Source organism: Cynocephalus volans, chromosome 6 (assembly GCF_027409185.1).
Source record: "Cynocephalus volans isolate mCynVol1 chromosome 6, mCynVol1.pri, whole genome shotgun sequence".
NCBI classification, from domain to species: domain Eukaryota; kingdom Metazoa; phylum Chordata; class Mammalia; order Dermoptera; family Cynocephalidae; genus Cynocephalus; species Cynocephalus volans.
In genome coordinates, this window is record NC_084465.1 from 152,549,662 (window position 1) to 152,564,179 (window position 14,518).

General features: G+C 39.8%; 1 protein-coding gene across 4 annotated transcripts in view; it reads left to right on the forward strand.

Moving 5' to 3' along the window:
• Window positions 1-14,518, forward strand: part of CCNY (cyclin Y) — a 218,041-nt gene that overhangs the window by 190,168 nt on the left and 13,355 nt on the right. For all 4 annotated transcript variants that reach the window (XM_063098704.1, XM_063098701.1, XM_063098702.1 and 1 more), the window contains one exon: window positions 9,045-9,211. In XM_063098704.1, coding sequence (XP_062954774.1) covers window positions 9,045-9,211 — 167 coding nt within the window. The remainder of the gene's footprint in view (window positions 1-9,044; window positions 9,212-14,518) is intronic.

Sequence of the window (14,518 nt, forward strand, 5' to 3'; positions counted from 1 at the left end):
GATCTAGTTTCATTCTCCTGCATAAGGATATCCAGTTATCCCAGCACCATTTGCTGAAGAGGCAGTCCCTTCCCCAGTGAATAGGCTTGGTGCCTTTGTCAAAGATCAGATGGCAGTAAGTGTGTGGGTTGATTTCTGGATTCTCTATTCTATTCCATTGGTCAGTGTGTCTGTTTTTATGCCAGTACCATACTGTTTTGGTTATTATAGCTTTGTAGTATAGCTTAAAGTCAGGTAGTGTTATGCCTCCAGCTTTATTTTTTTTGCTCAGCATTGCTTTGGCTATGCGTGGTCTTTTATTGTTCCATATAAATGACTGGATAGTTTTTTCCATTTCTGAGAAAAATGTCTTTGGAATTTTGATGGGGATTGCATTGAATTTGTATATCACTTTGGGTAGTATGGACATTTTCACTATGTTGATTCTTCCAATCCAAGAGCATGGGATATCTTTCCATCTTCTTGTATCCTCTCTAATTTCTCTCAGCAGTGGTTTGTAGTTCTCATTATAGAGATTTTTCACCTCCTTGGTTAACTCAATTCCTAAGTATTTTATTTTTTTGGTGGCTATTGTAAATGAGCAGGCTTTCTTGATTTCTCGTTCTGCATGTTCACTATTGGAGAAAAGAAATGCTACTGATTTTTGTGTGTTGATTTTGTATCCTGCTACTGTGCTGAAATCATTTATCAATTCCAACAGTTTTTTTGTAGAGGTTTTAGGCTGTTCGATATATAGGATCATGTCATCTGCAAACAGGGACAGTTTGACTTCATCTTTTCCAATCTGGATGCCCTTTATTTCCTTCTCTTCTCTGATTGCTCTGGCTAGTACTTCCAACACTATGTTGAATAGGAGTGATTACCACAACTTTTAAACATTGATAGTAACCCTAATCACGTGGCCTAGATAGTGTTTGTCAGATTTCTTTACTATAAAGTTACTCTTTTTCTTCCCTTTCCATATTGTGCTTTTTGGAATAAAGTCACTATGTGCAGCTCACACTTAGGGAGTGGGGAGTTATGCTCCACCTCCTTAGATGGTATATTTCTTTTAACTAGAGAGAGTACTCGTTACATCAGCAGGTCAGGAATGAACATCATGTCCAGCTGAGTTGGGTCTCACCTGGGGTGGCCCTGCAGCGCCCGTCGTTGCTGCAGCCATCAGTGCCTGCCACTCAGCTTCTGGATTGCAGCCCCCAAAGGCCTTCCCTGAGGCTTGTGCTGTGATGTTGAAGTGACTGTGGAATCAATTGCTTCTAACCCTCAAAGACCCCTTTTTGGGTCACTTTAATAGTTTCTAAGGAATTCAAACACTGTTATTCAAATGGCATCTATTCAGTGATGAGTTCAAATATCTCCTTCAGTTGCTTCTCTAATTGCTAGCAAATAAGAGGAGGTGATGGAGTCTCAAATGATCTAAATTCGGTGATAGGGAGTCTAAGAATTGCCATGGTCATGCCAGTTCAAAAGCAGGTATGGGCAGGAGATTCAGTTATCCAAAATTCAGAAGAGTCTAAGGCAATGATTTTAATATTTTTTGACTCAGCTCAAAGTAAAAAATACAAATTATGTCAATTTCAATGCATGTACCCCTTCCCAAGATTTCACAAACTAATATTTCAACTTACTAGATCTAAGGCTTTTTTTTTTTTTTTTTAACTCTTTTCCATCTATTTCATTTTTTTGCAGATGCTCTTCATAATGCTGTATACTTGTTTAAGAACCCACAAATAGGGTGCAACATGCAATTTGTAAAATACTGTGTATATTAGGGGTTCCCCAAGACCAGGCCAGGTTTGACGATTCACTAGGTGGACTCAAAAGACTCCTCATATCGTCATACAGCTATGACTTACAACAGTGGCAGGATACAAAACAAAATTAGCAAAGACGGAGGGGGAATGGGGCAAAGTCTGGAGCAAAGCAGTGCACGCTTCCAAGGGTCCTCTCCCAATGGAGCCATATGGGACACACTTGATCCCCCAGTAATGAGTTGTGACAATACTTGTAAAATGTAGTCTACCAGCAAAGCCCATTAGAGACTCAGCACCCAAGGTTTTTATTGAGGGTTGGTCACATAGACATCCTCTGCTTAGCACATACCAGAATTCCAGACTCCAGAAGGAAAGCAGGTTCAGCATAAACCACGCTGTTTGTACCAACAGTTTAGGCACAGTGAGCCACTCAGCTGTTCTAGGAATGTGGGGTACCTTCCTGAAATCCAAGTTTCCAGATGTCACCCAAGAGTCAGCTTTGGAAACAGGTCTTTTCTAACAATAGCAGTCTCAGGCCTGCTGTGTTTACTCTTTTCTGCACACTGTGCTGATCTGTTCTTTCTCTTCTGCTGATACCTCTTTAGGTAGATGACTAGAACCATTTCCTGGGCTGCAAAGGCCTGCTCTTATAGGGCACAGGGAAGACAGAGTTGTTCCTGGTGGCAAATGCTAAGTATATGTTAATGCATGTGTGTATGCGTGTACACTCAGTAATGCCTGAAATTTACTTAGTGGCCAGTCCTTGCCATGTAGAAATGTGGAGCTGGGGTCTTCCAGTATTCAAAGAGAAACTGGAAGCCCAGACTTACTTATGAGAGTTCCCAATTGTTTAACGTTAGCTCAGATTTTTGAAAAGAGTCGTCAAGCCAAATAAAATCTGTCTGTGAGCTACATCCAGCCTGTGGATTGCCAGTTTGCTTTTGGCAATAGGTAGCCGTCAAAGGTTTTAAGACAGGTATATTAGTTTACTAGGGCTGCCATAACAAAATATCACAAACTGCGTGGCTTAAAAAAGAGAAATTTGTCTCACAGTTCTTAGGGCCGGATGTCCAAAATGAAGGTGCTGGCAGAATTGGTTCCTTCTGAGGGCTGTATGGGAAAGATCTGTCCCAGGCCTCTCTCTTTGGCTTGCAGATGCCACATTCATGCTCATGCATGTTCCGTATGCATGTCTGTCGCCAAATTTCCCCTGTATGTTAGGAACCCAATCATATTGGATTAGGATCCTCCTTAACATTTTAACTTGATTACTTCTGGAAAGACCCTGTCTCCAAATAAGGTCACATTCTGAGGTACCAGGGATTAGGACTTTAACATGAATTTTGAGGGGACACAGTTCAACCCATAACAACAGGATATTGACAGAATCATGCATGTATTTTATGAAGATTTCTCCAGAGACACTAGTAAATAGGTTATTGCAGTTGTTTAGGTTTTAAAGACTGTATATTATATTAATTTATTAACTTATATTTATAATATAAATGTATACTTTAGGCTACTGGAAAATCTTATAGCATCAGGTACTAAAAGAGTCCAAATGTAAAAGATACAGAAATTTTATAAACAGAAAATTTAAATTCTTTCTTTCTTTTTTTTTGCTACAGAAGTGGCAATCATAGAGCATTGTTTAATGCTGGGAGTTTGAGTGGCCATCCCCATACCCTGAAATAGTACATTTATGAGAGAGCTGTCTATAATTGAGGTATGATTGGGAATGGAATGAAGCTACCAACTCTTCTCACAGTCTTGGCCTTAACCTTATTGCAACATGCTCTAATCAGCTAAACCAAACAGCTATAATAGGATTAAAACTCAGAAGGAATCGTACCTTGTAAGGATTCAAATAATTAATTAGCTTAGCATTACTCTTTAAAATGGGTTTGGAATAATTTCAGCATCATTGGGATTTTGTTTACATATATCCTTAATGTTGTGAGTTTGCATTTGATTTTTCCCCAAATGCCTTTGAACAGTTTTGTTATATGCTATCAACTGCATACTCTTTGTAGCTCTATAATTGCTCATTAACCTGTGTTTTCTAGAGAGACTCTTTAGGAAGTCCCTACGAATTTAAATCTGAAAATTTAATTGAGTAAGAGTGTTCTGTTAGCTATGGTCTAGGGATACTGTTTACAAAAATCAATTGTATATTATTTTACTTGACAGAGAATTAAAATTCCCAAGTGAGAGTTTACTAAAGAAATTGCAACTGACCCTTGAATACAGCTTTACTGGCAGGTTCTGCTAAATTACATGCCATTAAGTAGAGCTTATTATGAATGTCTCATCTCCCAACATAACAACTGCTCTCCCTCACTTATGGGGTGTACTGTAATATCTAATTCCTTCAGTTAGCCCTAGTGGAACATCACATGTGGTAGATGACTGTTGGGTTTTTTCCCAAACATTATCTTAAATATTATCTGGTGTATTTATTAATATCTATCAAATGAGGTAATTTAAGTAAGTTGGAAGAAAATTGAGTAGCCGCCTTTTTTGCACTGAGCAAGTGAGAATCGATTTCAATGGAGAGCTTGGAGAGTTTGGATAGTTCATATATATATAAAGGAATAGAGTCTTGAGGATCTGGATGAAGATTGCCTCACAGCCTCCTTTTTCTATTGATCTAAAGATCTGGGGCTGGCCGGTCAACTCAGTTGGTTAGACTATGGTGCTGATGACACCAAGGTCCAGAGTTCAATGCCTGTACCAATGAGCTGTCGAAATAAATAAATAAACAAACAAATAAATAAATATCTGGTGACTTACGTTCATCCTCAGTTTTCTGCTCTCAGTATAATTTTATTGTACATTTTTTGATTCTCTCCTTGGTAGAGAATGAGAAGAGTTCATTATCAGTCTTTGTAAAATATGCAATCTAGGGTTCCAAGGTCAGTGCCCAGCTGAAATTCTGCTTGGCTTACCCAGATTTTTCTCTGGAGAGTTACAGTTTTCACACAAATAAAAATCATGATCTAAAACATTAGTTTACTCTTTCTGCTCAAATTTAATATAATAAGTGCCATTAAAAATGACAATCTCTAAAAATTGATAAGGTTATTGTGCTCTGTTAAGTGATCTATTTTTTTTCACCAATAGTTGTCACAACCAAATGCTATCATTGCTCCATAAAAGATATATGGAAACTGCCACAAAGGTCCTTATAGTGCAATTAGAATACATGTTTCATGACTTCTGGGCCTTATTTGAAGGTCTTTTTGACTTTGCGTGCTTGGCACAGCAGAGTGGACTCTTTCTAACCTGGAGCTGCTGCCTCCAGGTAGACTTTCATCATTCACCACTGCACCTGTCTCACAAACCCAGGACTCAGTTTCACCTTTAATTCACTCCACCTTTGTCAATGCAGTTTTCTTTCCTGATGCCATTATTTGTGGTGATCTTACTAGCAGAATACCCATTACACTCCTGCTGAATTTCCCTTGCATAGAAATCTACCCACTTGTAGCCGTATTCCAAGAGCCTGCTGTGGGCTCCCAGGTAGATGTTGTCATTTGTTCATACCTGCGGGATCATGTGTCCGGTAAGCAAGCATGCAGGGGGTAGCATTCTGTCCTAGCACTGTGCTAGGTGCTGCACACAGTGGGAGTGAGATGAGGTCCTAGTCATGAGGGACTTATGGTTTACTAAGCGGAGAGACAAAAAAGAGGACAGTTAAACTATACTGAGATAAATACAGCATTGGGGGCAAGTGGGAGGGTCACCCGAACTAATTTGGGGGAAGACAAGGTAGATTTTCCCCTATAACCGTTCCCCGTTGTTTTACTTATCAGTAAACTTAGGATCTCTTATCCCAGCTTATTGGCTATTCTATCTTTGGGATTTGAAATATATTAGTACTTTCTTCTCATGATTTTTAATTTGTCTTCAGTGCAGTGGCTCTGATCCATACCGGGAAACATCTGATGTCTGAGATTAGCCATAAGAATCTAGGTTTTTAAGATTTTAAAAATTGCTTTTTCATTAATAAAGCACTGAAAACAGAACAATAATCTTTCTAAGCAAAAGAACCATTAGTCTTATATTTATTCATTCAGCAGACAATTGAATGCCAACCTCACATCTTGGCAAAGCCCCTATTTCAATTGAAGAGGCAGACAAGATTCACACACACCCATACCCATACCCATACCCACACCCACACCCACACCCACATGCACACACTTCTCTAGGTCTTCACCACTTGCACCTGTTTTACAGACAGATAACAGGCTGGTGTAGACTGGCAAAATAAGCCATAAGGAAGCTTCTAGCTGCTTTGGGGGTAACATATAATTCTCTCACTCTGTCTGTGGTTTAGGGACCAGGGGAATTAGTTCTTCTGTGGAGGAACTGGCCAAGCCATGTAACCCTGGCTCTCCGATGGTTTTTCCTAATCTACCCAGAGATTTTCCTTCCTCCCCTTTGCCCCTCCCTGTCTCTCTCTCCTCTCCCCACCCTTTCTTCCCTCTCCCCCGAACTCCCCCCACCACTCCCCCCTTAGTTCCTCACCCCTGCTGCCCCCCGCCCTCTCCTGTCTACCCACATAGTCGCTGCCTGCCATGTCTTTGCTTCTTTATTTTACTTTTTATTGTGAAAGAGACCACTCAATTTCCTTCTCATATGCCCTGTATAATACTGTAAGCCTAATTCAGGTACTTCCAAACACATAGCTTTGCCTTGTAAATGCCTCTCCAAACTATTACAAGACTCAACAAAAGCAGAGCATACCAGATTTTCTTTCTCACCTCTTTTACTACCCTTCATCTTGTCTCCAGCCCTTAAAATGTGAGGGGACCTCAAGTCTGAGGCCGGGCCCCTTCTCTTCTCAGTCTTTAAGCCCTCTCCGCAGGTCATCGGATTCATGCACAGGGCTTGATTCTGTTAGTATGTTACAGACTCTCAAATTTATATCTCAGTGCTGTTTTCTTTGAGCTCAAGACCAGCAAGTTCACTGACTACATGGCATTTTCTGGGACATCTCAGACAGAAAACATCCAGAGTCAGATTTGGGATCATCTCCCACCAGACTTTTCTGCCCTGGTGTGTCCTGTCTTTGAGGACAGTGCCCATCAAGCTGCACAAGCCAAAGCCAAGGGGTGTTCCAAAGCAGTCCACCTTCTGTGGTTGTTGGGGTCACCACCTGCAGATCTCTGGAATACACCTCTGCTCTCCACTGTCATGTCCACAGTTCCAGGGCTGGTCCTCTGTTCGCACTGTTTCAGGAATCTCCTGGTGGCCTCTTCCATCAGCTGTGCCCCTTTCCAGCCCCTCCTGTGTCCACAGCAGTTAGCTCAGAACTGGCACATAGCGAGTGTTCAGTATTTAGACAGTGAATGATGAGCTGAGCTCACTTGTTTGTACACACCTCTCATTTATCCATTCTCATCTTGTGGTCTGTTTGTTGTGTAATTATTAGTTTACTTCCTGGCAGTATCCTGTACTTCTGCCTATACGTTCATGTCATTTAAGAGACCTCGCCCAATCAATGTTAATTACCCTCTTTCTCAAGAACTTCCTAAGTTCAGCCTCCTCCCCAGAACCCCTAATGAATTCTTTCTTTTTTTTTTAACCTTTCCCATCCCATTTATAAATGTTGGTATTATGCAACGGAAAACGATCTGCATTTTATTTGTGTATGTAACATTTTCCTTTTCACATGTGCCTTTTTTTTTTTTTGCATTTTGCAGTATTTAAGACTTTACAGACATCATGTACTGTGAATAATTACAACACTGTAGATTTCATCTGTTTTAGAAAGCAATATCTTTAAAAAGTATGGATGATGTCTGTTTAATTTTGGTTATTTCTGATTCAGTAGTTCCACTTTGCAAATGTATTTGATAAAAACTATTGAAAAAAATCATTCCATGATTCAGAGAAGTGTATAACAAACTAATAAGTAAATTTTTACTATAAGAAATTGTTAAAGGCATTCTTACCTCATGACCCAACTTAAGTGATGGACATTGTGGGTATTTCTGATGTTTGTCTTCAAACTAAATTCTGCTAATTTAGAAATTTTATATTATTTGGTTTCATTTTTCAACTTTAACTAGAATGATTTCATTGTACCTATTTAAAAATAGGTGTATAAAATCAAAATCACAATGAGATACCACTTCATACTTATTAGGATGACTATTATAGAAAAAAAAGTATTGGGGAAACTGTGGAGACATTGGAAGCCTTGTGGATTACTGAAATGTTAAATAGTGTAGCCACTGTGGAAAACAGAATGGAGCTCCTCAAAAAATTATAGAATTATCATTTGATTCAGCAATTCCACTTCTGAGCATGTACCCAAAAGAGTCAGAAGCAGGGATTCAGATGTTTTACACCAGTGTTGATAGCTGCATTATTCATGATCACCAAAAGGAGGAAACAACTCACATGTCCATTGATGAATGAATGAATTGACAAAGTGGGGTATATGCATACAATGGAATATTATTCAGCCTTAAAAAGGAAGGAAATTCTGACCCATGCTACAACATGGATGAACCTTGAGGACAGTGAGCTTGGTGAAATAAGCCAGACACAAAAGGGCAAATATTGTATGATTCTACCAATATGATGAACCTAAAATAGTCAAATTCATAGAGACAAAAAGTAGAAGTGTGGTTGCCAGGGGCTGGGGAATAGGAAGAATGGGGGGTTATTATTTAATGTGCGCAGAGTTTCAGTTTGAGATGATGAAAAAGTTCTGGGGGTGGACGGCGGTGATGATTACACAACACTGTGAATGTCCTTAATGCCACTGAGCTGTACATTTGAAAATGATTAAATGGTAAACTTGATGTTGTGTACTCATATATTTTAGCACAATAATAAAAAAATTGGTTTATCAACAGCTGCATGTAAATCTACAATTATCTCAATAAAATTTTAATAAAAAAAAACTTAGACCAAAAAAATAGGTTTGTTCCCTTCACATTCTTTGTTCTCTTTGTTGGAATATTTGTTGAATTTGTGTTGATATCATAGTTGATAGAGTGAGAAATTAACCTGCAATTTGTTCCTGTCTCAGAGGCTTTTTAAGAGCCAGGTATATCCATGCTGTCCAATTACGGGGTGTGACCTTTGGCCTGTTTTTCATCAGACTCACTGAGCCTTTTGGCCTTTTAAAAATAAATATGATGAAGGAATAAATCCCTGTTTAAAGGCTGGTGAAATGGGATAAAACAATTTTAGAATTTCTATACGTATGCTAGGGTGTAGGAGAAAACAACTCAGTCATTTAGCTCTGGCATTGTCGTGTCTTCCCAGGTATACCTTGAAAGACTTCTAACGTATGCAGAGATAGATATCTGTCCGGCCAACTGGAAGCGAATTGTTTTAGGGGCGATCCTGCTGGCCTCCAAGGTGTGGGACGACCAGGCCGTGTGGAATGTGGATTACTGCCAGATCCTGAAAGACATCACGGTGGAGGACATGTGAGTTGGGGGACAGCATTCAGTGTCTCAGCGAGAATATTTGAAAGGAAACCACATCCCTTTTTGAATGGTCGATACAGAATTGAATGAATGAATTAGACTGAGTGTCTGTTGTGAGCTGGTCCAACAGGGACACAGTTGTGAAATGTTACATGTGAAAACCTGTATTTCTCCTCATTGTGGATCATGAACAGGTACTGGTAACCCTTTAAGGTTTTGTGAAACTATATTATAGGCAGACATTCTTTTCCTTTAATTGGAAGGGTGTGGACCAGTGCTGATACCAGTCTGTATTTGGGCTCTGTATCTCACTGCTGACTGATAAGAGTTAATGCTCCACACAGTGCTTTGTGGGCAACATGCTTACAAAAAAGCAGAACTAAAATATTATCTGTTTCTGTTTAGTTTCAGAAAGAAAATTTTCACCGCTTTATAATATTTTGTAAGTTCATTTGCTTAAAATCAGCATCATGTCCCTTCGCCTGTCCTGCGCCGTTGCCATCAGGGCTGCATGCTCCCCAGCTCGGTGGAAGTGGCATATAAACCTTGGGGTGGGGCCGAGAGCGTCACAGCACTCAGGGCAGTGTTAGGATTCCTCTGATGGTTCGATCCCCAGATTCAGGGGAGGATTCTTAGTAGGAGACCTGCAGACTACTGTCTGGGATCTCTGGGGTATGGGAATGCAGGAAATGTATTCAGAGCCTCTTGGGAAGAAGGAGTTGTAGAAAACACCCAATCAGGATGGCACTTCCTCATGGTTTATAGCCATTTCTGACACTATACTTGCTGAAGTTTTTCTCATATTTTTTGTTTGGCCTGGTTCTACAAGCCTCCATGAGGAGGCTTTAGGCTGGAGGAGGCTACCAGCTGTGTCCCAGTCCACATCCATGTCTCTCCACCTAGTGATCCTGGGGTGTAGGATCCTGGGCTGCAGGTACATGAGCATGTTGGTTCCAGATCCTCACCGGTCTAGGGTCCTCCTTGCCTCTGGATGCTGGTAAGAAATTTTGGCCTGTTGTCTTTATTAGGGGTTATTCTTTCATCAGCTTCCTGATGTCCTTCGACACTGAATTGCACGCGATGGGAATGGCTTCCTGGTTTTCCCTTCCCATTTGTGTAAATTAGGTGACATACGGCCAGTGACTTGGTGTGGTAGTGGCGCTCAGGTTCTGTAAGAGCATGCAGAGGTCCCTCACTGTGTCTATATCCATGTATAGGCAAAAGAAAATACCTGCTGAAGTCAGACTTAGGTCTTAAACCTTCTTATCATTTATATCCCAGCTATTTCTGAAAGGAAGTAAGATACAAGTGCAAATTTCAGATTCCACAGAAGCATTACAACAAAAGAGAACAGGGAAAAATGAAGAGTGCAGAGCATCCGAGGTGGGGCGGAGATTCCTTTTGCACTCATCCTTAATCCACCAGGTTTAATTTGCCAAAGTGCCAGCAAAACTGAATTTTCATGTAAACTTAGGATCAAGAGAAAATCTGAGTAGCTTGTTTAAAACGTTGAGGAAATATTTATAAAATATCTATCAGTAGTCACCCATTGTCCAGTTCATGAATATTTCAATGTGATACTCTCAGCAAACCCTAACATACAGACTTCTTATTTCCACTTTACAGATCTGCAGTCCTGTGGCCTAGAGAAGTTAAATAATGCTCCAACAAAATAACCAAGTGGGGAAGTTTCTCCCTAGCTGATTAAGAAGGGTGAACCTTTCCTTATGTAGTGACCATTTCTTATACAGTGCTCAGATGGGGAAACAGCAGAAATGGTGTGTACTGGTCCCCAGGCTGTCCATGAGGATGCTTTAACTAAATGCCTGAAATATTCATTTTTTAATTTGTCATTCTCTCCTTAAATGAAAAAGTGAGAGGGCAAAAATAACAGGCAATTTGGAATTCCAGCTACTGAGGTTCAACTTATTGAAGGTTTAAATTATCAAGTTAGGAAAAACCAGTTACCAGAAATATTTATGATAGCAGTAACAATGATAATCATGACAACAACAATCATAACAATAATAATAGTGGCAGCTGTCATTTATTGAGCACTTCCTAGCCCAGAAGGAACATTTTGTGTGTTAATTCATTTCTCACTGTTATCGGTGAGGTAGTACTACTTTTATTCCCATGGTACAGATAAAAGCGAGGTGGTGAGAAGTCAAGTAAGATGCCCAGAGCACTTGACTAGTGACACAGCTGGAATTTATGTTTCTTTTCTTCTTAGCAATTGAAGCTAATAAAATTGCTGCCTTTATTTAATATTTAATAAAAAAGGGCACCTATTTAAGTTAGAAAATTTGGCCAAAGTTCATTGGAGCTGAAATTCAATTTAATATCAAGAATTATTTGGATGATGATATATTTGTTTTGTTTTGGTGGCTGGCTGGTATGGGAATCCAAACCCTTGACCTTGGTGATGTCAGCACCACCATGCTTCAACCAGCTGAGCTAACTGGCTGGCCCTGATGATGATATTTTTAATATTTGTTCTTTCAGTGAACAGTCAATACCTAAAGCAATTATACATTGTAATGAAGTTGGATTTTTTTTTCAAGTGCAAAATAATAGTAGTAAATGTTTGATTGAATGAAACTGCTTCTTAACTCATTAATATTTGGAAAGAACCATCACTAGGGTGACTGTAATAGTAGTCAGTATTCATGCAAAAATTCTATTCCATACTTTGTTCAAAGAAAATTGATAATTTGGGGGGCCTGCTTTTCATCCTGTTTTGAAAGCCATTGATGACCAGGCCACCCCACTGTCATGTGAGCCAATGGCTGAGCCTTAGCAAATGGTACAGCTTTTGATGAATGCCTCCAGATGCCTGTGGCTGGGCAGAGGAAGAACAGAAAGAAGAGCTTTCGCTCTGGAAAGGTCAGATTGTAAATAGTTTTCCTGAAGAAACTCTGGAGTAATGCCCTGCTCCCTAGCCATGTGTGAGGCTTGTGAACAGGTCATCAGTGAGATGCAGCTTGGGGTGTGGTGGTGGCTGGCTGTGCCCCTCCCCTTCCCCTTCAGAGCTCTGGAGACTGGAGCCCTGGGACAGGCCCAGTGGTAACTCAGACCACAAGACTGAGTTCTTGCGTGTTCCGATTCTTGCATGTTAATTCTCCCATTTGTTTTGAGAGCCATTGTTATTCATTTAGAACATACTGTTTGATCTGTGGTGATAAGTATTAAGATACTATAACAGCCTGTATATTCTCCTATGAAAAATTGATCAAATAGTTGCATATGTGGAAATCTGGGAAGGAATGTACAAGTTTTCCCCTTGCCAAAAGGTAGAAGGAAGCAGAAGGATCCTTTCCAGGAGGGAATATTAGCTGCCAGGCTGTTCTTGCACTATATGAGGGTACTTCAGAAAGTTCATGGAAAAAGTAGAATTAAATCTTTCTGTGAACTTTTTGAAGTACCCTCGTATGTTTATAATTCCTGATTGTACAAAGATATTCAGAGCAGTTGTGTCTCCATACCTGTTTGGAAGTGCAAGCCAGGTATAAACACAACAGCAGAGATCTTCACACATTTTGGCTTGTTCATCCCTAGAAGAATTTTGAAAAATTTTATATCCCCACTACATTTTTAAGTAGACATTAAACATTTTTCATCGTAAGTTGCAGTCACTGCAAAGGATGTCATTTGCAGTATATTTTAAGTCATAGTAGTTTAAAGTTAAAAGTATGTATAGGAGATTGAATACCATAGCAACATGCTACCCACCACTATTTATTTTCTTAGAGTTGAAAATTTTATAGTTTCTGTTTTTTTTTTGAACTCATTATTTCCATTCCAGTTTCCTCCCACATTAGTTTATTCCTCAGAATTCTCTGTAACGAAAATGTGCATGTAAGTTAAAACTGCAGTGCTGTTTTCTAGACTATAAAGTTCTTACTTACTAAAAACATCTTTAGGTCTGAGTTATCATCAGTACATAACTGGTCAAAACAATGTAAGCATATTACAAATTTTGACAAAGATTAAAAAATATAAAAAGTAAAATCTTATGGAAAATATCCCTCTTAATGAGATCAGTAGTTGTTTTTTTCTATTAGTTCATATTTTCATTTATGATTATTGTTGATAGAATGAAACAAAGTTTAGTGTCAGTTTCATTTCCATTTTTCTTTAACACGAGAGCTGAGAGAACGTGTTTATATAACTAGATGAAATTGCAAGGACCTTTGTTATAACAGTGTCACTCAAGTCTTTAAATGCTTTTTTTTTTTTTTTTTTCGTGACCAGCACTCAGCCAGTGAGTGCACTGGTCAGTCCTATATAGGATCCGAACCCGCGGCGGGAGCGTCGCCGCGCTGCCAGCGCAGCACTCTACCAAGTGCGCCACGGGCTCGGCCCTTTAAATGCTTTTTGGATTATGTACTAAAGTCACATAAGTCACCTATTAGTAAAGATTATTTAAATGAGCCTATCAACCCCTCCTTCAGTTTGTTGAAAGCAAAAGTTGGAAGCCATCTAATATATTAGCCTGTGATTAGAGTCATTCTCTTTCTCAACACCAAATATTGGAATAGCTCCTTTACTTGGCTCCTCACAGGTTTTCCCCCTTGGGACAGTGAACTTTAGTATAGGTGGTTCAGCACCTGCCTTTCCCTCCCAGAGCAGGAGAAGAGTGACTGGGAAAGAAGCAGCTGAAATAAGAACCTGCATACTCAGATGTGTTCTCCAGCAAGTCAGTATTAGGAGAGAGAAATGAAAGTTACAGATCTAGAACTCTGTTCTCTAATGCTGTTGTATTCCTAAGCATGCTTGGAGAGTCTTTTTATACCATAAGTGAATGCATATCCCAGCATAAAGACCGGTGTGCCACTGAGCCCTGTAATAGATACCCAGTGTTATGGGCTGAATTGTGTCCCCTAAAATTCATATGTTGATGCTCTAACCCCCAGTACCTCAGAATGTAACCGTATTTGTAGATGAGGTCATTAAAGAAGGAAGTAAGTAAAAATGGGGTCGTTAGGGTGGGCCTTAATCAAATCTGTCTGATACCCTCATAAGGAGAGGAGATTAGGGCACAGACAGAAAGATGACCATGTGAGGACACAGGGGAGGTGGCCATCTGCAAGCCAAGTACAGAGGTCTCAGAAGAAACCAACCCTGCTGACACCTTTATCTTTGACTTCTGGCCTCCAGAATTATGAGAAAATAAATTCCTACTGTTTAAGCCACCCAGTCTGGCAGCCCTAGCAGATCAATACAGATTTTGGTACTGGAAAGTAGGGTGTTGCTGTAACACATACCTAAAAATGTGGAAGTGGCTTTGGAACTGGGCAATGGGTA